Genomic DNA, 23507 nt, shown 5'->3' with positions numbered 1-23507 from the left:
AATCTATGTTCCCTTTAATTATTGTCAGTCTTTTAAAACACAGGTCCTTTCTTCCCAAGCAGAGTTTAATCCCCTTGAGGGCAAGAGTCTCTTTGTATCCAGACATCCAGTAGAGTCGGTGCCGAACAAATGATGGTTTCTTGTTTTGTATGATGTTGATGATGAACCTAGCTCTGCTAGGATCACTCAAAAACGTCAAAGCAAAATGCTAACATTGCATATCTCCTACATATACAGCCCCAGGTGCTTGCCCATTACTTCTAGCTGTAATACCTGGTAAAGGTTCATGTGGCTATAAATTTCCTCCCAGATTTGATCATAGGCATGCTGGTCCAAACCCTGGGGATTCACAAAGGAATGAAGCCCTGAAGCTGGCTCCAGGGTTGCTGATGCATGAGCCTGCAATGCCTCCATCACTGGCAGTGGACTGGAAACCTCAAAGGGAGCAGAGAAGAGGACAAATAGTCAGGAGAAGCAATCGCATGATGTGGTGTTACTTCAAGCTATTTTAAGAAGGTTTGTTCTCTGCTGTCTTGGCCACCTAGCTGCCCAGAAGGCATATTGAAGATCATCTGGCAGCTAAGGAAAGCACAAAACAACATCAAGTAATGAAAAGAGGGCTGGCATGGGAGTCAGAAAACAAGTTTTTGATCCCAATTTCCTTCCTTACTACTCATCTAACCTGGGGAAAGCCATTTAATTTCACAGTTTCTTTATTTGTGAACAGAAGGGGTCAGATTAGATCATATCTAGAGCCCTTTCCCCTCTAATACCTATGATATCACAAGGTCCATAAGTCACCTAAGTAGTGGGAAAGCAAGGAATAGCGAGAGAACCCAAGTCTTCTGACCCTCCATCCACAGGGTTTTCTGTGGATGGACTAGACCATACTTACTCCCCATGAGACTGAATTTGCCATCCTGGTTAGAAACATCTCTTATACAACTCATTGAATTCATGTTTAAGTAATAAAGTTAAGATCTCTTGGACATCATTCCAGCAAGATAGACAGAAAGTATTTTAAAATGAACAAACCTCACCTTCAAAAACTTGGTGTACAGTTGCATCAATGCATCGATTCTATTTCGTTCCTTTAGTTTGGTCAAAAGCTTCTGCTGCCACGGATCATGTTTTGGCTTAATCTGTGAAACAATTTCATCATCCTCACCACCACCATAACTATCATCATCCTGTCAACATCATCACCGTGACATAACAATAATTCTCAAGTATTGTTCCCCAAAGACTATAATGAAATGCACGATTGAAGGTAGAGGCTGGGATGAGGAATTTTTGTCAGAGAGCTAAGATATGGTGACAGTGGGAATAATAAGTTGATAGACATGTAGATGCTGTAGCTGATAGCTGGCACTGACCATTGGGGCATAACTCTCACAAATGCAGCTTCTCAGTTTGGGACAAACACAGTACTGCAACATCTTTAGAGATTAAATATATCACAATCAAGTAAGTGCATGGGCAGAAAATGTAATATGAAGATTCAGGAAATGTTCCCTTGCTCCAAAAGATTTCTTTGAAATTCTACCATTAGAAAGTAAGCCCCGGGGACAGCTAGGTGGTACAGTGGATAGAGCACTGGCCTTGAATTCAGGAGGACCTGAGTTCAAATCCAGCCTCAGACACTTGACACTTACTAGCTGTGTGACTCTGGGCAAGTCACTTAACCCTCATTGTCCCGCAAAAAAACAAAAAAAGGAAAGAAAGCAACCCCTCTAGATTCTATTTGAACAAATTATTTATTCTCCCAAAATGTAAATGGCCCTGGAAAATTCATACTAATGTAGCTGACAGTGACATATAAGGCTAGTTGGATTACTTGACTTGTGTTAACAAATACTGATACAGGTATTATTAACATAAACTTACACTTTTATGTACACTCACATATACTAAAACATGAATGTAATGACATAGACCAATATACACATATTAGGCCCATCAACAACACATACACCGGCATTTAATGACATGTATGTATCTATAACATGCTAACAGATGCATTAATTAGTGCAGACACATGTACATTATGATACATGAATACACATATGTAGGGTTCGAATCCCAATTCTGTTGCTTACTACCTGTGTGACCTTGGGAAAATCCCTTAACTTCTCCGAGACTTAGTCACCTTATCTGTAAAATAAAGGGATTGAACTACATATTCTCTGAAGTCCTTCCAGCTCTGGATCTATAAGCCTATCGGCCCAAGATGGAAGACTACGTGCTTACCTAGAATCTGGGTTAGATTCTCCCCACGTCCTCTAGGACTCCACTCCCGGAATGGGGAGCAGTGACCTGTTAGCTCTGAAAACTGCTTAGTAGTGTGACATCCTGAAAGTTTACCTTGAACCTGCTTTAGGGAGAGTCTCTGATGCTAATGAAGCTACTCTTACTTTCCCCAACACAACCCACAAAAAAGAGACAGAAGACCAAGAGCAGATAGCTAGCTGTCCTTACCTTTATGAAGGGAATCCAGTTGGCTGTCTTTTTTAAGGCTCTGCTGGGTTTTAATAAATCCTGGTGTTCAACTTTAGCCACCTTGACATCATAGGCTGGGAATATTTTCAATCTCTGTTGTTCACGGAAGATACTCTGAAACTTCTGAACAACCTAAAAGGGACGGGGAAAGGAAAGTGAGAGTCCCAGAGGAACTGTCAGGAATTTGGTAATTGAAAAGTGGCCATTGGTTTACCAGGTTTCTGGATAACAGGAAACATTATATTCTAAAATGCCTTGAAGCTGGGGTTGATTTTTTCATATCATCTGCAAATGATATTTTGACTTCTTCATTTCTAAAGTTAATTCTGTTAATATATTTCTCCAGTCTCATTGCAGTTGCTAGAACGTCCTCGTTTTATACCAAGTAAAAGGAGGGAGAGCAGGAATCCTTAAAAATCCTAATGAGGACTTACAGGGAATGATGAATAGTGTTAGAATATTTTATGCCTGAAAATCATTTAAATTTAAATAGTAGCTAACCAAATTTGTTGTTAGCATTGATGTTCAATGTTAAGCTTTTAATTTATATACATATGCTTATATACACATACATACACACATACACACACGTACATACATACACATATATACATGCACACATACACACACATTTTTCCTGTTTAACAGAGTGATAATGGAAATGTGGCCCCTTCCAAAGAGACATGCATCTTGCTGGGATGGCAGAGGAAATTTCTGATTGGTTCCCACTAACTAAGGCTATGCTGAAGATGATTGGGAGTGACAGTGTCAGTGTGTAAAGGCTCCTTATTGGAGGAACCTCCCCTTCTGGGGTCTACAACTGGAGTGGAAACAGCTCTCCCTTTCGACCCTTCTGTGGATGGGGGAGGAGGAATTCTCTTTGAGCACTTTCTCTTCCTTGGACTCCAGTCTTGCTTCCACACTTCTCTTTCAGAAACACCTGCATTTGCATTCGGAATTTTTCAAGTACCAGGAAAAAGAGCTCCATCTCATCAGCAGAATTCTTTAGATTCTCTGTGTTGTAGCAGATGTTGAAATGAGCCAGAAGGAGTTCTAGCTGAGGCTTCAGTTCTGCAGCTTCTGTTTTATGGTGGGGCAGAAGAGAGGTAGTTTCTTTTCTGACCGACCCTACAAAAGAAACCAAAAATCAAATATTACTAAAACTCCACTAATACATGTCTAGGAGGAGAAATGGAGAAGCTGGTATAAGCAATGGGTAGAGGCTTCTCCTCCACTTATATGCAGTGGAGAGGTGGAAAGAACAATGGACTTGGAATGAGAAAGCCTGGGTTCAAAATCTGCCTCTGAGAATTATTAGTTGTGTAATCCTGGACAAGCCTCTGAAACTTTTTAAGCCTCAGTTTTTTCGTATATGAAATGAGGATCATAATAATTGTAGTACCTTTCTCACAAGGCTATTGCAAAAAAAGTGCTTTGTAAATGTTGGTTATTATTATTATTATTAATGATAGTAATAATAATAATAGTATTCTCACCCACCATACATTTTGATTACTGGGAAATAGAATAAGAGTTCTGCCCATTGAATTTGCCAGATCTTAGATTTTTTTTCCTTGCCTGAATTTGGCAGAAAACCCCCTCCAACAAAACCACTTTTACATATCTGTATCTGCCACAGCAAATATTTGATTAGACCATGCTCACATAGAGGGCTGTGCATTCACCCATTCATTCAATATTTATTTAGAGTACAGTATGTACGAAGCATCATGGAAAGCATCAAGGGGGATTCAAAGGTTATTAATAATTAATAATACCACAATCAGTTAAAACTCACATTAATAATATTAATATTAATTATCTGAAATTGTAAAGCATGTATAAACAAAAGTTGAGAACTATCTTTACATGTAATGGAAAAAATAAAATACCTCATACATTAAAAAAAATAATAATTATTAATTATGCCATAAACGCGCATCCTTGGTTCCTTCTTTTTCTCCTTCCTAGGAGCCAGATTTCCTGCCCCAGAACCTGGGGTAATGTCAAGTCTGCAGATGATGAGGCCAAATGGGAACTGGAGGAGGGCGGGATTCAGGGAGTCAGGCCACTTAATTACAAAAAGGACCTCAGAGATGCTAAGTAATTCTCATACCACAGCATGTTAAGTTCTAGAAACTGTTCCAAGTTGAAAGTATGATCTGATTGTCCTATAGAAACAAAGCTATAAAAGAGAGTTACACTTCTGATAAGGAACTGATGATCTCAGCTTTTTAAGGGAACACCCATGTTTTAATTGCCTTCAGGTGACATTCACAGTATAGTAGAAAGAACACCAGACTTAGAGTCGGGAAACCGGGTTTAAGATGTCACTGATATTATGTGAGTATGAGCAAGTCACTTAAATTCTCTGAGTCAGTTCCCTCATTCATCAAATGGGGATGATAATACAGGTACCAACTCAGGGTGTTCTGAGGAAAGTACTTTGTAAACAGTAAAGTACCATGTAACTAGGAGCATATTGGAGTCTGAAGTAGTTTGCTGATTTTGTTAAATTTTCAGCATAAACATTTACACCTTGGGAATTGGCAAACGCTACTATTGTTTTGTTGATGGAGAAAACGTTAATAATGGAGATTAACCTGAAAAGTGTGTCATGTATATTTTCCTCCCCACCCACCCGACCCTGCCCTGGCTAAGGCCTAGTCATCAAACATTTACCAGCACGTTCCTGACTATAACTGAGAATTATTATTATAACATGCCAAGATATTATCATATTTAGCATAAAGCTTCCTCAAGTGTATAGAAATCAATTTTAAAAGGACAACGCAGAAGCAAATAAAATAAAATATGATAAAGTGGCAGTCCTACTTCTGACACATGGTTCATGTGACCCCAGGCTAGGTACTTAAACTCATCATATTCTAGGCAACTCTATAGCTATTTAAGTTGCAAAGAAGGCTCTGGATTGCATTGGTAAAGGGAGTTTCTGACGTCAATGAAAGTATGGGTTTAGTTCCTATCCCTATCCTTAACCCTCTCCCTAAATAATAGTGGCAGAAGGTTCTAAAGAATAACATAATTCTTAAACTATCTACAAACATTAGTTTAACTGTTGGTTGTCTTTATAAGTGATCTCTGACCAATGAATTGACACACTACTGTAGGGTACCTGTATTGTCATTCTCACTATAAATGAAACCAGAAAATGTAAAGAAGCTACAGATAAAATGGAAGAGTATCTCCCAGGCTCTCTTCAGAGAAGCAATTGGTGAAGCTGGTTGAACTAGCTGTCAAAAGGCAACAAAGAAAGTGATTTCATGGATAGCTGGCCTTCTCACTTGTGGTTCTCATAATCCTAAACTAAGAAACCACCAAGAAAGCAATTGTAATTTATACAAAAGATGAAGACAATTTTATGATGATCCTGATTTCAATGTGAAAATGGGCCCATGGGGAACAGTGGAAACTATGTTGGAAAGTAGAGATATAACATCTGGATACTTTCTAGAAATCTCCCACCAGCATTCCCTGGATGAAAAAACAAAACAACCATAGACAATTCTCATATAGATTTTATAGAGATATGAAAGTATGGTTTATGGGTCAGTAAGTTACTAATTTCTTCTGGTTACTTTTTTGGACAAAGGTACTATTAGCCATCTTTTCCATTCTTTTGGAATCTTCTTGGGATATCATGGAAATTGATTCTTTAGAGGCATTGAAACTGTGTCACTGTATAGATTTCTTCAAGAAGAGAGTCAGAAAGCAATGGTTTTTTGTTGTTGTTTTTTTTTTTTTAGTGAGGCAATTGGGGTTAAGTGACTTGCCCAGGGTCACACAGCTAGTTAAGTGTTAAGTGTCTGAGGCCGGATTTGAACTCAGGTACTCCTGACTCCAGGGCTGGTGCTCTATCCACTGCACCATCTAGCTGCCCCAGAAAGCAATGTTCATAATAAACACTATAAAATTTTATTATAAAATGAAACTGATTATATCTTAAGTCAGAGAGCAAATGATTATGGATGTGGTAGTCATTTCAGAGCTAGTTGTCTATGGGTAGTCAGATCATCTGCTGGCTGGGGCAAATAACAAATTAGAGGAAAGCATAAAGATAAGACTGATATTGCTTGCCTTCTCAATGAGTAGGCTGAAAATAGGAGGGAGAGAGAAAATTTGGAACTCAAAATTTAAAATGAATGTTAAAAAAATAAAATAATGCATATAGAATTTTTGAAAAAGATAAACTGTATGACCATTGTAGCTCTCATCCAATCTCTTTAAACATACTGATTCTAAGAAATGGGAAGAGAACAAACATAAAGGCACTGACTCTATCATCATTTCTTAGAAATTAACCAGAGCAAAATAGTCAACACAATTAGGATGTTAAAAGAAATCAGAAACGATTATCATACTGCAAATATTAGATTTTATTTAGTGGAAGGAAAGGAGAGCCAGGTTGGAAGACTATGAGCCGTATCACCTCACGAAGCCATGCCAAGCAGATAAAGAAAAAAAACGAGCCTATAGAGGACTCATTTTGAGACCTGGCTAAATCAGATTATCCCAAAAGCCTTTGAAAATGAACTCGAAAGGAAAATAAGTATCTATGAAATGGAACAGAGCTGCCAACATTTACATTACAACAGTAATGGTATTGTAATTGCCACATTTCGATCCTACCAATTGATAGGATATAGGAAAAATAAGAAATGGCACTTAAAAAGGTAAAATCAGGGATTGTGACTGGACCCGACCGAATACATGAAAAATGAATTTGTGTTAAAGATGCTATCATTTCAAAGGCACCCAAGGATCAATTTCCACAAAATCTCAAAGAGCAGACAATTCCAAAAAAAATGGAAAAGATGATAGAGAGTACTTTTTAAAAATAAAAGTAACCAATATTAAATCAGTAATTACCAATCCATAAGGCTACTTTCATATATTTCTAAAAATTTTATGAACATAATCTATGTATCTATCAAGGAAATTCTTGATGAAAACCTAAGAAAGAAACAGGCAAGTCCTTGTAGACCATTTTCTATAACATGCTAAATCAATTACAGTTATACAATTGATTAAGAGATATAGGGGGCAGCTAGATGGCTCACTGGCCCTGGAGTCAGGAGGACCTGAGTTCAAATCCAGCCTCAGACACTTAACACTTACTAGCTGTGTGACCCTAGGCAAGTCACTTAGCCCCAGTTGCCTCACCAAAAAAAAAAAGAGAGAGAGAATACAAGATTTCACTGCTACTATGGTATACACACACACACACACACACACACACATATTGTGGAAATTTATTTTTATTTGGGGACCCTACCTTTGGGCTGAGATTAAAAAGCCTTAAGCCCTCAGGGTCTCTTATGTGTGGGAGGTGCTGGTGCCCCTCCCCCTCCCCTTCAGCTGACCCAAAAAGCCCCGTGGGCTGTAGCCAGGTCAGACAGCTGGGGGGAGGGAGCACTAGCTCCCTCCACCCTGAGGGGAGCTATCTGAAAGATCCTGGGCTCATCCAGGCCAGGGCTCTGGCATAGCCTGTGCTGAGGCACGTGATGCTCAAGCGTCCCCCCAGCCCCAGCCCCAGCCCCAGCCCTAGCTCTGGCTGGCAGATTAGCTTGGTCTGTTGGGGTGCAACAAAAAGCCCCGAGATTTGAGTGTAGAGAAGAAAAGGTATATATAGACCTGGGACTTAGAACAGGAAGGAGACTGACAAAATTAAGAGAGGGGGACAAGAGGACTGGAGGCCAGCCGACAAGATTTGAAGGGCGGCAAAGGAGGCAGAGGACAGAGCAGACAGACAGACAGACAGAACAGGAGGCAGTGGAGAGCACAGAAGCGGTCAGCACAGGGTACAGGTTGGAGAAAGTGAAGATTAAGGCAGGTGGAGTTAGAAGTGAAAGTGAAGGAGAAAAAGAGTGAAAGTTAGAGAAAAGTGGAACACACCCTGAGGCAAGAGGCGGCTAAGGCCCTTATTGTATTAAAAAAGTTCCAGGGGCAGCAGGTGGAAGCACGGGAACAGAATGCAGTCAGGTTGTACATTTTATTTCCCTGTATTCTTAATTTTAAATAGTATCTCATAAATAAATTCTGCTTTGATTATTTAGTTAAGAGACTTCTTAATATTTTGCTTACCAATTTGGGAGTGGAGCAGTGTGGTGGAACTTTATAAACAGCCCATGCTAAGTTAATAGCAGTCAGCCTAATAGTCAACAGTCCCAGATTAAGTACTCCAGTCAGCTTTAGCTCCCAAATTAGCCCTAGTCATTTAAAATATTTCTACATTTGAATGGCGACCGTGGCAGGACTTACAGCCCAAATATAATTTTCCTAAACCTATCATTTTTCATAATCTTATAATTTTTCATAAGTCCAATTATATAATTTTTCCAGGTTAGATTAGTTAGCTAATAATTAATTTTTTACTATATATATATATATATAGCATTGATGTACAAAATATAGCACTGGAGTCTCTCCTTCAACAAAGCGTTATCCATAAATATGAAAAGAAAATGCAGAAATCTGGGGCAGGTATGGCTACAGAAATAGCTTTGTTCCATAATGTGCTTGACACTGACATTGAACTTGGGAGATCAATAATCAGTTAATCAACACGCACTTATTAAGTGCTTACTATGTGTCAGGCACTGTTCTATGTGCAAGTGACACAGAAATTAAAGGAAGACAGTCCTGGCCCTCAAAGAGTTTCTATTTCACTCAAAGGACAGATTACAGTAACAGGTATGTAAAAACAGTATACACACACAGAGTAAATGTGCGGTATTTGGGAGGTGGCACTAACAACTTGGGGAATCAGGAAAGGCCTCTTAAAAGAGATGACATTTGAACTGAAGTTTAAAGGAAATCAGGGTTTCCAAGAGGCAAAGCTGAGGAACATAGAAACGGAATGAATTATGAGTCTGTGCTTTTGTTTCCTTTGTTCAGGCGGATGCTGTGCCTCAATTAATCAAATTGCCAATTAATCAGGAGCAAGGGCATTTCAGGTATGGAGGATAGTCCGTGCAAAGGTACGGAGAAAAGAGATGGGAAATCATGTAAAGGGCACTTAAGCTTGTTTAAACTATAGAAGATGTCCTGCATGCAGTATAAACAAAAGAAGGATTCACTCTCAGCATTGAAGTTGTCTAAATTCCCAGGTGGCTTTATGCTAATTGCATTGAGTCCTAGAGAAACATAATGCCTTCTTCACCAAAATTTATAATAACGTCAAAGATAGTGTTCTAAATACTCACACAGAAAACATATTTTACCCATACCGTGACATGCAGCTACAACGGCAGTCTGTAAAATCTTTTCATTAATACAGTCATTAATCTTGGATGGATATTATACTTAAACTATAGAGTTAGACCTAGAACTGACTAGGAGAAGGAGTTTCGGCTGGATCCTATTAATTAGATGGTAACTCTTTCAGGGTAGGGACTCTCTTTTGTCTCTTTATGTATCCCAATGCCTGGCACATAATGCATTTAATAAATATTTATTGACTAACATTTGCAAAACTAGACAGAGCTTTCAACAATCCCAAGCTGCTCCCACAAAAGCCCATCTTCTTGCCATTATTGTTTTCTTGGTGTAACATCCAACTAGAAAAAGGTATTTCTTCAGCATCAACCCCACCCTTTCCTCCCTATTGGCTTTATCTCCAGTGATGTAATCAGCCACACCCTGTTAAAATAATTAGCCTATTTTAGGCTTAGGGGGCAATATAATGGCCCCTCAGCTTCATGGAGTACCCTTCTCTGCATCTTTAGAGAGTCTATATTAAATGAAAATTTAGATGCTACCTTAGAAATGATTCTGACAATTAGAAAGATTTTCTCTAATCACTTTTTCTAATGTCTACTATCTTCAGCACTGATGATCATTGCCTGTTGGTGAATAGGAATGTGTCTGACTGTCCATATTTCACATATAAGAGAAGGGGAATGGGATAAACATTTATAGAGTGCCTCCCACGGACTAGGTATTGCATTAAGTGCTTTTACAAATATTTTTTGGGGGGTGGGACAATGAGGGTTAAGTGACTTGCCCAGGGTCACACAGCTAGTGTCAAGTGTCTGAGGCAGGATTTGAACTCAGGTCCTCCTGAATCCAGAGCCAGTGCTTTATCCACTGTGCCACCTAGATGCCCCCTGCTTTTATAAATATTATCTTACATCTTACATTTTCCTAGTAAACCCTGATGTCTTATAGAAGACATATTACTTATGATTCTCTTGTTGGACATTAGCTTCCAGGGCATCCTGATTAGCCCATTAAGCTACTATAATTCTAACATAATTGAAATGTAACTTGACAGTACGAAGGGCAGGTTCAACCTTGACTTACCAACCTTTTACCTTCATACACAAACCTCACCTTTCTTTCTTCTTTCTTTCTTTCTTTCTTTCTTTCTTTCTTTCTTTCTTTCTTTCTTTCTTTCTTTCTTTCTTTCTTTCTTTCTTTCTTTCTTTCTTTCTTTCTTTCTTTATGTGAGGCAATTGGGGTTGAGTGACTTGCCCAGGGTCACACAGCTAGTATGTGTTAAGTGTCTGAGTTCGGATTTGAACTCAGGTCCTCCTGACTCCAGGGTTGGTGCTCTATCTACTGCGCCACCTAGCTGCCCCTCACCTTTATTTTTAAAGGTAAAAGGTGAGTAATTTTTCACCTGAAGAGCTGGTAACTGAAGAAGTTGGATATCCAGAAGAGTGGTTGTCAGCAGACAGAGACTCGGAGTCTATAAGTCCAGTGTATAGATCTCCATTTTCTTGGCCCAGCTCAGGGTGTTCCCGTACAGCTACTTCCAACCTGTCAGATATGGGCAGGTACTGTAACACCTGTGGACAAAGAACTGAACTGAATGTTGAAGGGGAAAATATAAGAAAGTTCCAGAGTGAGGCTTAGAGACTTGACTTTATTTTATACACACATACACAAATATAGATACATAGACACACACATATGTACCTGTTTATAAAAATTGATAAACACACACATATACATGGATAAAGATATATAGGCAGACATAAATATGTCCCTTACTACTTTGTTTATAAAAATATATATGTGTGTCTATATATTTATAGACACACATATATCATATATAGACACACATATATATGTGCCTGTTTATGAAAATCTATATACAAATGTGTGTATATACACATACATATGTACACATCATACAGGAGGATGAGAATGAAAAATGAACTTCACTAGGTAGGACAAATATGAAGGACTTCCTTGTTCTTTGGCTTGCTTTTCTCTCATAAGCATTTAATAAACATACATAGCATTAAGCTAAATCTATGCTTTATAGCTTTACAAGCTTCCAAAAAGAGATTTTGGGATTGTAGAATTAGAGCCGGAAGGGACCTTAGAGGTCATTTACTCCAACTCCTGAATTTATAGATGAGAAAATGGAGGCCCAGAGAGGTTAAATGATTTGCCTAAAGTCACATAGATTAGTAGGTGGCAAACCAATGCCTGCTGGGAATATGTCTGATTTTCCATAAGTACATATCACACATAATGGAAGGGAAGGGAGATGGAATAAACATTTGTATAGTGCCTTCTATGGACCAGGTACCGTGTTAGGCACTGTCTTAGTCACCAGGTTTTGAACTCAGGTTCTCTAACTCCAAATTCTGTTTTCTTTGAACTTGACCACAGTGCTTCTCAAGACACAGAAGGAAGGTGTCTTCCCATTGATGCACCTTTCACTGATTTCTGTGGCTAGGTTAAGTTTGTTCACAACATCGGTGGTGATGGCTACTCTAGTAAAAAATAAATGAACCTTATTTCTTTTTTTTTTTGGATGCGGTTTTTTTTTTGTCTTCAAAAAATAAATGTATTGACACTTTTTGCTTTTTGCCCATTACTCCTTTCTGAAATTATCCATTCTTCCTTTCCCTTCTCCTGACTGAATACTCTCATGTAAAAAAAATAATTAAGCAAAATTTCCAAATAATATGATGAAGTACTAGGGTATATATAATATTCTATCCTACTAGGCCCTTGCCACTAGCAAGCATAGGGAGGTGTGGTTCATCATTCTCTGTTCTCCAGGGCAGTGATTGGTTTTCATTTACTCAAAATTCTGTTTCCTTTTCCTGACAATTTAATTTACATTGTTATAGTTGTATTGCTCTCTTGGTTTTGCTTATTCCACTTTGCATCAATTCATCTAGATTTTCCTACGTTTCTATGAATTACTCATCTTCACTATTTCTTACCCCAAGACAAGGTCTGGGCATCCACTTTGTTTCCAGCTCTTTTTTTACCACAAAGAAGTTTTGATGTCAACATTTTGGTATATATTGGACCTTTGATTCTGTCTTTGATCTCCTTGGGGTATATGTCCAGTAGTGGGACTGCTGGGCCAGAGTATAAAAAGTCTAGTCATTTTTGTTGCTTAATTCCAAATAGATATCCAGAGGGGCTAGGCCAATTCAGAGCTGCGTCAGTAGCATATTCATATACTTGTCTTCCCCAGCCTCTTCAACACTGACTTTAAACATTTTTGTCATATTTGCAAATTTGCAGTATGCAAAATAAAACCTCAGAATCATCTTAATTTCTATTTCTTCTACTATTAGTGATTTGGATAATGTTTCCAAAAGGTAATTTATAGTTTGCTTTTCTTTTGAAAACTTACTCATTTATGTCCTTTGACCATTTATCTATTGGGGAATTGCTCTTGGTATCATATGTTTATGTCAATTCCTTACATGTCTTAGGTATCAGGCTTTTATCAGTGATATTTTTTGCAAATATCTTCTAAATAAACATATGTTCTTTTTATTCTATCTTTATTGATTTTATTTCTGTAAAAGGTTTTACATTTTATGTAATTGAAATGATCTATTTTATGATTGCCATTTGGAGGGGTGGTAGGTTAGGAATTCTTTCCCTAGCCACTCTTGTAAAAGGTACTTTATTCTGTTCTCCTCAAATTCTTTTTTTTGTGTGTGGCTTTTTATATTCAGGAAGGATGTACATTTTGAGTTTATTATTGGTAGATGCTGTAAGATGTTGGTCCAAACTTAATTTTTGCTGAACTGCATTCTTGTTTTCCTAGCAGTTCTTATCAAATAGCTAGGTTTTTGCCAAGTAATTTACTGGGCTATTTTCAGTTGCTTCTGTTTCTTGTTTCTATCTGTCTAGGTGTTCTATTTTTCTGTTGTTTTTTTTTTAACCAATACCAAATAGTTTTTATGATTATTTCTTTATAATAGAGTTTGAGGTTGGGTAATATATCCCTTTTGTTTGTACTTTTTCATATTTTCCTTGAAATTCTAGACATTTTATCAGATTTTTATAAAGTATCCTCTTGTTAATTTGATTGCTATAGCACTAATTATATAAATTAATTTAACTGTATTGTCATTTTTCTTTATATTTGCATGGCTCAATAATGAACACTGAACATAACTCCAGTTATTTAAATCTTCCCTATTTTTGAAAAACATTTTATAGTTGTATTTATAGGAACATTGGTGGGTTAACTTCCAAATACTCTATGCATTTGTAGTTATTTTGAATGAAATTTCATTTATTATTTCTTCATGATTTTTGTTAGTTCTAATGCTAATAGTTTTTGTGGATTTATTTTGCATCCTGTTCCTTTAGTTTCTTTGATTCTTTGGGGTTTTTTTAAATATACCATCATGTCATGGGCAAATAGGGATAATTTTATTTCTTCTTTGCATTTTGCTAGCCTTGTTCAGCCAGCATTCTTAGGCTATACCAAATAATAGTGAGGAGAGACGGTATTCTTGTTTCATCTCCTGCTTAGCCAATAATGCTAGCTCTTAGTTTTTTAGATAAATGCTTTTAATCACAGTAAACAAAAGCCTTTTCATGCCTATGCCTTCTAGGCATTTATGTTAAAAATGAGTGCAGTATTTTGACAAAGGCTTTTTATGCATCTAATGGGTGTAGACATCTCAAATTCAGCAGATCCAAAACGCAATCATCTTTCCTCCCCAAACTCTTAGTAACTTCCCTCTTTGTGCTAAGGGCACTATCATCTTCCTAATCACAGGGCTTGAAAATTCAGTGTCATCCTCAACTCCTCTCTCACATTTACCCACCTTCCCAATCCATTGTGTGTGTGTGTGTGTGGCAATTGGGGTTAAGTGACTTGCCCAGGGTCACACAGCTAGTAAGTGTCAAGTGTCTGAGGCCAGATTTGAACTCAGGTCCTCCTGACTCCAGGGCCGGTGCCCTATCCACTGTGCCACCTAGCTGCCCCCCCTTTTTTTTTTTTTTTGCCCAATCCATTTTCAACTCTTGTTTCTATCTTCATTTGCTGCTTTTCAATCATTTCAATTGTCTGATGCTTTGTGACCCCTTCTGGGGTTTTCTTGGAGTGATTTGCCATTTCCTTCTCCAGCTCATTTTACAGATGAGGAAACCGAGTGTAAAGAATTAATTGTTATTTGAGGTTTTTATGCCTCGGTTTGCACTGGCCTGGGGCTCTGCAAACCGCATGGTGCTCCACCCACTGGTTGTAGCCGTTGCCATGGCACTGGCACCTCACATCATCACCACTCACCCAATGCCTACATGGGCCTGGCAAAATTATAAGGATCAGAAGCCTAGTGAGGGCAGTCATGTGACTGTCAGAGCTATCCAATGGGCTGGGGCTGTGTGGGTTTTTTTGGGGGATTGGGGGAGGAGAATTGGGCATTCTAGCTGGATGCTGGAAGGCGACAGGAATTCTGCTGCGTATTCTCAGCTGATACCCGGGCGGTGGTATCTTTTCAGGTTGTATAATTTCCCTTCCCCCATTTTATTTCCTTTCCCTTGATCCTACTGATCCTGTTTTTTTTTTTTTTTAAGTTCGTTCTTGTTAAAAAAAATCCTGTTCTGTTTTGAGGGAGGCTGCCAGTCTCCTTCCTTGCCCCAATATTGTGGCGAGCCGCTTAGCTAGCACTCCCCAATTAGAAATTGGTCCCCACACAAGGCAAACAGGGTTAAGTGACTTGTCCAGGACCACGCAGCTAGTACCCATTTCAGGCCAGATTTGAACTCATGAAAATGAGTCTTCCTTGCTCTAGACCTGGCATTCTATCCACTGTGCCACGTAGCATAGCATCTCTCATATACATCCTCTTCTCTCCACTCACACACCTACCTACTACCTTCACGAAGGCTCACATTACCCCATGACTAGATTATTGCAATAGCCTTCTGGCTGGTCTATCTCATTCCAGTCTACCTTAAGGGCACAGACCATGTTTTTCAAATTTTCTTTGTATCCTCAGCACTGGGCACAATGTCTAACACATGTGAGCGCTTGAAAAATATTTGGTGATTAATTGATGTGAGTTTTGCTATTTTTGTTTTGTTCATATGATTTCATTATACTAATTGTTTTCCTAGTGTTAAACTATCCTTGGTATGAATCCAACTTAGTCATAATGACTTATTCCTGGATATGTTGCCATAGTCTCTTTACAATAATTTTATTTAAAAATTTTCATCAATAAGCATTAAAGCAAAGTGAAATTGGTCTATAGTTTTCCACCTCTTCTTTGTATCCCCATGGTTTTGGTATCAGGACCATCCTGGGTTCATAAATGGAGTTCAGTAGATTGCCTTCTTTCTCTATTCCGGAGAAGATTTATACCATAGGTATTGATTGCTTTTTAAATGTATTAAAGAATTCACTTGTAAGATCACTTGGCCTATGATTAGTTTGTTTTATTTTGTTTTGTCAGTTCATTTATGGTTTACTTGAATTCCTTCTTTGAGTTGGATCGTTCAGTATCTCTAGTTCTTCTTTTATTAATTTGGGCATTTTATATTTTTGTAGATACTCATCTACTTTGAATTCTCAGTTTTGCAGACATACAATTCTTTAACAGTTTCTTGTAACATTATTAGGGAGTGTTTCAGGGGCAATCAGCTAAGAAAGGGAGGTTTTCTGCGCACCATTGAGAGCTCAAATGAGAATAGTTATCATTAATTTGGAGTGGACCCAATCAACATAGTTGGGTTGTATGACTTTCTCCCATTAGTATTCAATAGCATGAACTGAAGTAAGTGGTGGAGAAGGCAAATGGTAAGAGTAAGCCAAGTCTGGGGTTTGGGAAGGTACTAGGAATGAAAGGAAAAGAGGGCAAGCAATTCAAAGGTAGATGGCATAGTAATGTGAAGTGGTGAACTGGTTAGTCAGTTGACTAGTATTAATTAAGCATCTACTATGTAGAGGCTAGGTGGTGTGGTAGATAGAGTACATAGAGCACAAGGCCAAAAGTCAGGAAGACTCATCTTCCTAAGTTCAAATCTGGCCTCGGAAAATGTGTGACTCTGGACAAGCCACTGCTGACCTCAGTTTCCTCATCTGTAAAATGAACTGTAAAAGGAAATGGCAAACCACTCCAATGCCTTTGCCAAGAAAATCCCAAATGAGGTTGCAACAAGTTGGACATGAGTGAAACAACTAAACAACAAATGTAGAGGCATTGTACTTAGCTCTGAGGATGAGAGAGAGTGAGACAGAGACAGAGACAGAGACAGAGAGAGAGAGAGAGAGAGAGAGGGAGGGAGGGAGGGAGGGAGGGAGGGAAGGAGGAAGGAAGGAAGGGAGGGAAGGAGGGAGTAAGAGAAAGAACGCCAGAAAAAGGAGCTCAAAGACTACTTGACCATTTGATTAAGACTGTGAAAGCTGAGAAGCTGGGCTAGCATAGTGCTGAAGGACTTGTAGAAAAGGAGTAGCAGAGAGATTGGATGTCCCAGTAAGCACTAAGAATAAATTTAGGAGGAGTGAGGCAGAACTTTAGGGAGTTAAGATCAAAGACAGGTATTTCAGCGTTTAGGATCATAGAGGTGGGGTGGTTATGGGTGATGGTAATAGACCAATACAGTACAGTATCTCTCATATGTGTAAGTTGGGTTTCAAGACTGAGGCATTTTGAGTTTCTGCTTAGGTGTGATTTTCCTCATTGGTGGAAAGGATGATAACAATACTGAGTGCCTACATGAAGAACTTTGGAGAAGAAAGACACTTTTCATTCTTGCTTTGAGAGAAAGGCATATATATACAAATGATTCCAGACTCTCTTTAAGGAGGGACTGGGGTAGGGGGAAGATTTTCAGAAGGAGCAGACATGTAGAGGAGCTAGCACCTCAATATTTTCCTTATTTCCAGTTTGATTCCATAAAGACTTCAGGGAATTTTCCTTTGAGTGAGATGAGCGTCTCTATCTTGGTTGAACTGAGATATTTCACTCCCATCTAAAGAGCTCATTCATTCTTATGTATTTTTCTGGTCTTGTCTAATATAAGGTTACATATACACATATTTGAGGAGCCCAGAAAGGAAAAACAAAGGATGAGAATTGCTAGAGTGACAAAAGACAATGAGAATTAGTTTTGAAAGGCCTCATGGAGGAGGTGAGAGATATGGCATTCATTATCACCTTCCTGAAAAGGATAAATGGAACAGAGATACATTGTCAAACCAAATCCAACGGTGACAGAAGTGATAAAAATTTCATAGACAATTCTCATAGGTGTGTTACAGTTACAATCTTCCTCCAACCTGCAATTCTACAGCATGATTTTGCATTACCCTTCCTGACAATGCTAAGCAAACTTACCTACTTGTTTCTTGTACATAACCTATCAATTTCCACCTCCTCCTCTCTGCACAGACCCTCCCTCTTCAAATCTTTCTTTTTTTCTCAGGATTTAGCTCAAGGGCCACTTCCTACAAGAGATGACTCTCCCAGTTGTTACTCCCCTGCCCCTGAAATTATTTTATCTCTAAGTTGCATTTACTTATTTCTGTACAACATATTTCCAACAAGTAAAATGTAAGCTTCTTGAAGGCAAGAACTGTTTCCTTTCTGTCTTTTGTATCCTGGGTGTCTTGTACATAGAAGGAGTTTAATAAATGTTTGTTGATTTGCATAAATGGGTATTTTAGTCACTTCTCTTACCCTCAGGTAGCTGTGAATGTTTCTAAGTGAATGTAGGTGACACACTAGCCACTTGGTATAGATAACCAGATCTTCTTGTGTTACCAAGTGCCCAGGATTAATCTTTCCCGTGAGTAAGTTTTCTCGGGCAACCGCCAGCCTCTCAGCTCTCTGAACAGCATCATTGTACTCCTGCATAATGTGGCCAACTTGCTCCTGTTTAAGAAAAAGATTATACAGACAGAACTGGACTCTTCCCTCTAGTATATAATTTTCTTTGCAATTTCACTCAACACATGTACACAAAGAGAGAACAACTTTCATTTATACAGCACTTTAAGGTTTATGAGTGATCTCCCGATTATCCTGTAAGTCAGGTATCACATGTTTTTATAGGTGAGGAAACTGGCTCAGAGAATTTAATTTGTCCAAGGTCATATTGCTAGTGTCAACACTGCGATTTGAAACCCAGTCTTTCTTTCTTAAGTTCAGTACTCTCCCTACAATACCATCACTGTGTGTCAGTAGTTAACAAGGGAATCTTTTCCCCAGAGGTTCTGCCACATTCTGTAAGAGCCTGGGAAAAAGGAAAAGGTCACATTCTTAACATCTTGGGGGTGGAGTGGGGAAGAGAACACCAGGAAAGAGTTAACTTTTTTTGGCTTCATTCTCCTGCTATTGGCTTTGGTAGCAAGAATCTACTGCTGGGCTTACTTTAGCACTGAATGAATTGTGCTCAGCTGAACAGACAGTTTCTGCAGAGAAAAAGCATTTCTCAGCTTGTTCCATGGGTGGCAAATCCTACTCTGAGATGCATTTCTTTAAATGTAAATAGGCAGTCTTAGGACACCAAGATTTGCTGCCACATCAGCCAAGAGCATCTATACATTTCTAGCCTTGACTTTAAAATTTGACAACCTTCTTTTGGATTTGCCATTTGAATTTTAAAGAGAACCTCACATCCCATGGAATGACACCAAGGCTTATCTGGTCCTGAGGCTTCCTACCTGGTAAAGAGGATAAAGTTGTTCCATGATGCTGCTATGCTGGCAGAATCTCTTCCACCTTAGCATGTATAAGTATTTGCTCTGGACCAACTGGGTGATTCTCTCTGTGTAAAACTTTAAACAACAACCACATATTAACATTGACCAGCAGTCTATGTTCATCTTAGGAAGATTGATCAGAATCCTGAGAGCAAGGAAAACAGGTGTAACTGCCTTAGTAACTCCAGTGCCTGGCATAATGTCTAGCATACAGTACTTGCTGATTGTATAATTGATTAATCGGTCCTGAAAACAACAATAATGATAGCTAACGTTTATATAGCACTTACTATGTGCCAGGCACTGTGTAAAACACTTTATAATTACTATCTCATTTGATCCTCACAACAACCCTGGGAGGTAGGTGCTATTATTGTCCTCATTTTTCAGATAAGAGAATTGATGCAGATGGAGGATTTGCCCAGAGTCACACACCTAAGTAAGTGACTGATGTTAGATTTGAACTCAGGTCTTCCTTCCTCCTGGCCCACTGCTCTATCCACTGGGCCACCTACTTTTGTATAATGTGAAGAAGATCATAGCATCCTACATTTTGAGCTGGAAGAGATCTTAGAGAGCATTTAGTCCAATTCCCTCTCTTTATAGGCAAGGAAACTGAGTCCTAGGGAGGTGAAGTGATTTGCCCAAGGTCACACAAGAGGCACACGTGGGATTTGAATTCAGGTCCTCTACCTCCAAATCCAGTGTTCTTTTCACTGTATTTCTTTTCTCTCCTGTAACATTAAAACCCAGCTCAAGCCAAGTTGCCTTTTCAAAAGCCAATTGGCACTTCTTGTCTCCATGACTTGCTAAAATAGCAAACAGAGACAAAACTACAGCAGGGCAATCAGGGCTTTATCCCAGAGTACTGATTTTAGAAGACACTGAAAGCACTTGCGGTGCTTTAGCAGAAGGAAGAGTAGACAGTAAAATGTTGTTGCAGTTGTTCTAGACCAATGATTTCATCAGTTTTGGCAACTACCAGTATTGAAACTGGTTCCACGGATAGAGATACCTCTCTGTAACTTGTAGTCTTTTTTTTTTTTTTTGGTAACTTGTAGTCTTAGAGACTTGCTTAAAGTATTGAAATATTAAGTGATTTGCCCATGGTTACATAACTGATATGTAGTAGTGATAGCCCTTGAACCCCAGATTGTCCTGACTCTGAGGCTGGACCTCTATCCACTAGCCACCTCACACCTCACCTTGAAAGTTAGCAAGACAACAAAGTGGGAGGCTACCAGATGACTGCTTGCTTCGTTTAGGTAGCTAGGTGACTTAGTGTATAGAGAGATGAGCCTAGAGTATGGAAGTCCTGGGTTCAGATATTACCTGACACTTAGTAGCTATAAGACCTTAGGCAGGTCACTTAACCTCTATTTGTCTCAGTTTCCTCAACTGTAAAACGGAAATCATAACTACCTCCCAGGGTTGTTGTGAAGATCAAATAAGAATATTTTTAAAGTGCTGAGCACAATGCCTAACATATATATTCCTTCTCTCCCTGCCCCTCCCCTTCCTTCCCTTTCCCACCCCAAGTAAGCAAGTACCTCCCTGGCTTGGCCTGCCTGCCTCATTCAGCCTGGCCCTCCTCTCCCTTTTTTCAGTCTTCTATCCCTCCACCTCTTCACTTCCTAAGCTCTTTCCTCTTGTGGCTGGGTATTCTGGTTTGAGAAGGCATTTCATGCTGTTTGCCCCAGGGAAAATTTAGGCTGTTCTAAGTGCCAAATAATTTCCTGTTCTAAAGTTTTATCAGTGACTTAAAAGTTTGACAAACTCTATAATTAACTTCTGCCCTGAAACCTTCTTTTAAAAATGAAGTTATTATGGGCATTTCAAAGGTAAGATTACAGCTATTAACCTTAGGTCTGACGTTTTAGCTATACAATCATGGTAGCCAGCTGTGATGGTAAAGGGCACTAAAAGAAAAGCTGTATACAAACCAGGCTCTCAAATGAGTAAGCTAATCATCTAAGGAAAATTCCTCTCTGGCTTGGAGAGAAGCCAGATGTCTGGCTTTGAGCAGACTAAAGGTGAAAACCAGGCTTAGCCCTGCAGAAGGAAATAGACACTTACCTGATGCAGAAGCAAAGGTAAGTTTTCAACTGTGTACTCTTTCCTTAAACAGCTTTCTAGCTCCCTCTGCAGGACATCTGCTTGAATAACAAGGGGCTTTGATTCAGCCACCTGAACATCAGAGACAAAGGTAACCCACCTCAAAACATAATACCAAGAAGGGTAAAAAGGAGAGGATATACAATTTTAATGTGATATAATAGGAAAATTTATCAAGTTCATTATTCATTATCCTTCCTTCCTTCCTTCTTTTTCAAACACATTATACTACCATGTAAAAGTTTCCAAATGGCTAACTATAACTGGAATCACAAAACTGTAAAAAAATCCCCCCAAAATGTGTTTTCAGGAAAACAAAAGTCCACACCAACCCAGACCGGACTAATTTCTTTATTTTTCATTTTACTTATTTAGAAGCAAAATCAAATCCTTTGCTTGCTAAAGGTTCTCTTCTCTCATTTTTTGAAATGTTTAATACCTTTTTTGTATTAAAAGGGGAAAATATAATGATGATAAATTAAAGAGGACTAAAGCATTGTTAGAATAATGGATGAATTGCACTAGCTTGGAAGCAGATATTCTGAATCAAACATTTATTTCATAATATAATATCATACAAGTATCTTTCATTGTTATTTGCCCTTTTAAATATCATATCCTAGCACATGATATGATTATGTCCTGTCTGGGAAAGGTAGATAACACCTTCCTTTTCCATGAGAAACAGGTTATAAATTTTGCCTTTGTGATCAACATGGCTGGCAGGAGAGGGGAGTAGATTTAGGGTGTTAGGGGTGGAGAAGTGTTCTCCTGATTTGAGACACTGATGGATTCAAGTTTTGGAGGAGATGGTCTGTGAAGAGTTCTTGGGTGCAAGTTTTGTTAGGGTTATATAAGGTCAGCTCGCAATCACTGCCTCCTGCATCCTTGAACCCCTGGGCACAGGCAGGTTCTGCCAACAGTTTTTTTGGGGGTGAGGCAATTAGGGTTAAGTGACTTGCCCAGGGTCACACAGCTAGTAAGTGTCAAATGTCTGAGGCCAGATTTGAACTCAGGTACTCCTGACTCCAGGGCCGGTGTGCCAACAATTTTTATTAAGCAGCTTTCAATAGCAATGTTCTTCACCTACTCACTTACCTGTAAACTTTTCCTTAATGCCAGTTCTCTCTCTTTTCTAAAGTAAGAAACATCCTTTGGTAACCGGATAGAGCTGTAGAAAGATATATGTAAACCAAAACTGTTACAGATACTATGATAGCAGATAATGTCGGAATGAGCCCCTTGTGTGGCATTCTATTGAGACATAGCTGCCAAGCTCTTTGTATGGATAAATTGTAGCCCCTGCCTCACAGTGTTGTTGTGAGGATCAAATGAGATTATTTATGTAAAGTGCTTTGCAAACCTTAAAGCCTATATAAATGTTGTTTTACTATCCTATTTCCTTAAGTGTAATTCACTTTATACAGAAGTTAGCGACAAACTACCTTGCTGTACAAATTCTTTATTGTTTATGCTTTTCAAACTTAGGAGAATCACGATCAAATCAAATTAAAATACTGTAGGATAAAATAATAAGTTTTCTCAAGGAGCACAATCACTGTGGCTTACATTTACATAACGACTTATAGTTGCAAATCATTCTCTCATTTGATCTTCCCAGCAATCCTGTGAGGCAGTTAGGAGGAGTATGAATGTCATTTTACAGATGAAGACATGGCAGTTCAGAAATGTTACATGATTCCTAGTAGATCATAGATTTAGAACTAGAAAGGATCAGCTACTCTTTTTTTGTTTGGCACATGAGGCAACTGGGGATATCTCAGGGAAATGACTTAAGACCATACACGTATTAAGTAGAAGAGTTGGGATTTGAACCCAGATGTTAAAATTCCAGATCCAGTACTCTTTTCACTATACCATATACAACTAGAATAGGTGGAGCTCCATTTTGGAGATGATCCCAGGTTCACCATGCTTC

The 23507-nt window shown here is 38.7% G+C and overlaps 1 protein-coding gene across 1 annotated transcript in view; it reads right to left on the bottom strand.

The window, feature by feature from the left end:
* The window catches only part of LOC122753467, a 204839-nt gene that overhangs the window by 169093 nt on the left and 12239 nt on the right, over window positions 1-23507 (bottom strand). The window contains exons 3-11 of the mRNA XM_044000859.1: window positions 22667-22739; window positions 21530-21640; window positions 19415-19528; window positions 18429-18623; window positions 11144-11312; window positions 3470-3627; window positions 2479-2631; window positions 1041-1142; window positions 274-435 (exon numbers count right to left, since the gene is read on the bottom strand). Coding sequence (XP_043856794.1) covers window positions 274-435; window positions 1041-1142; window positions 2479-2631; window positions 3470-3627; window positions 11144-11312; window positions 18429-18623; window positions 19415-19528; window positions 21530-21640; window positions 22667-22739 — 1237 coding nt within the window. The remainder of the gene's footprint in view (window positions 1-273; window positions 436-1040; window positions 1143-2478; window positions 2632-3469; window positions 3628-11143; window positions 11313-18428; window positions 18624-19414; window positions 19529-21529; window positions 21641-22666; window positions 22740-23507) is intronic.

Source organism: Dromiciops gliroides, chromosome 4, assembly GCF_019393635.1.
Source record: "Dromiciops gliroides isolate mDroGli1 chromosome 4, mDroGli1.pri, whole genome shotgun sequence".
NCBI classification, from domain to species: domain Eukaryota; kingdom Metazoa; phylum Chordata; class Mammalia; order Microbiotheria; family Microbiotheriidae; genus Dromiciops; species Dromiciops gliroides.
The sequence above is the reverse complement of the archived record's forward strand: the minus strand, read 5'-3'. Positions and strand labels throughout refer to the sequence as shown.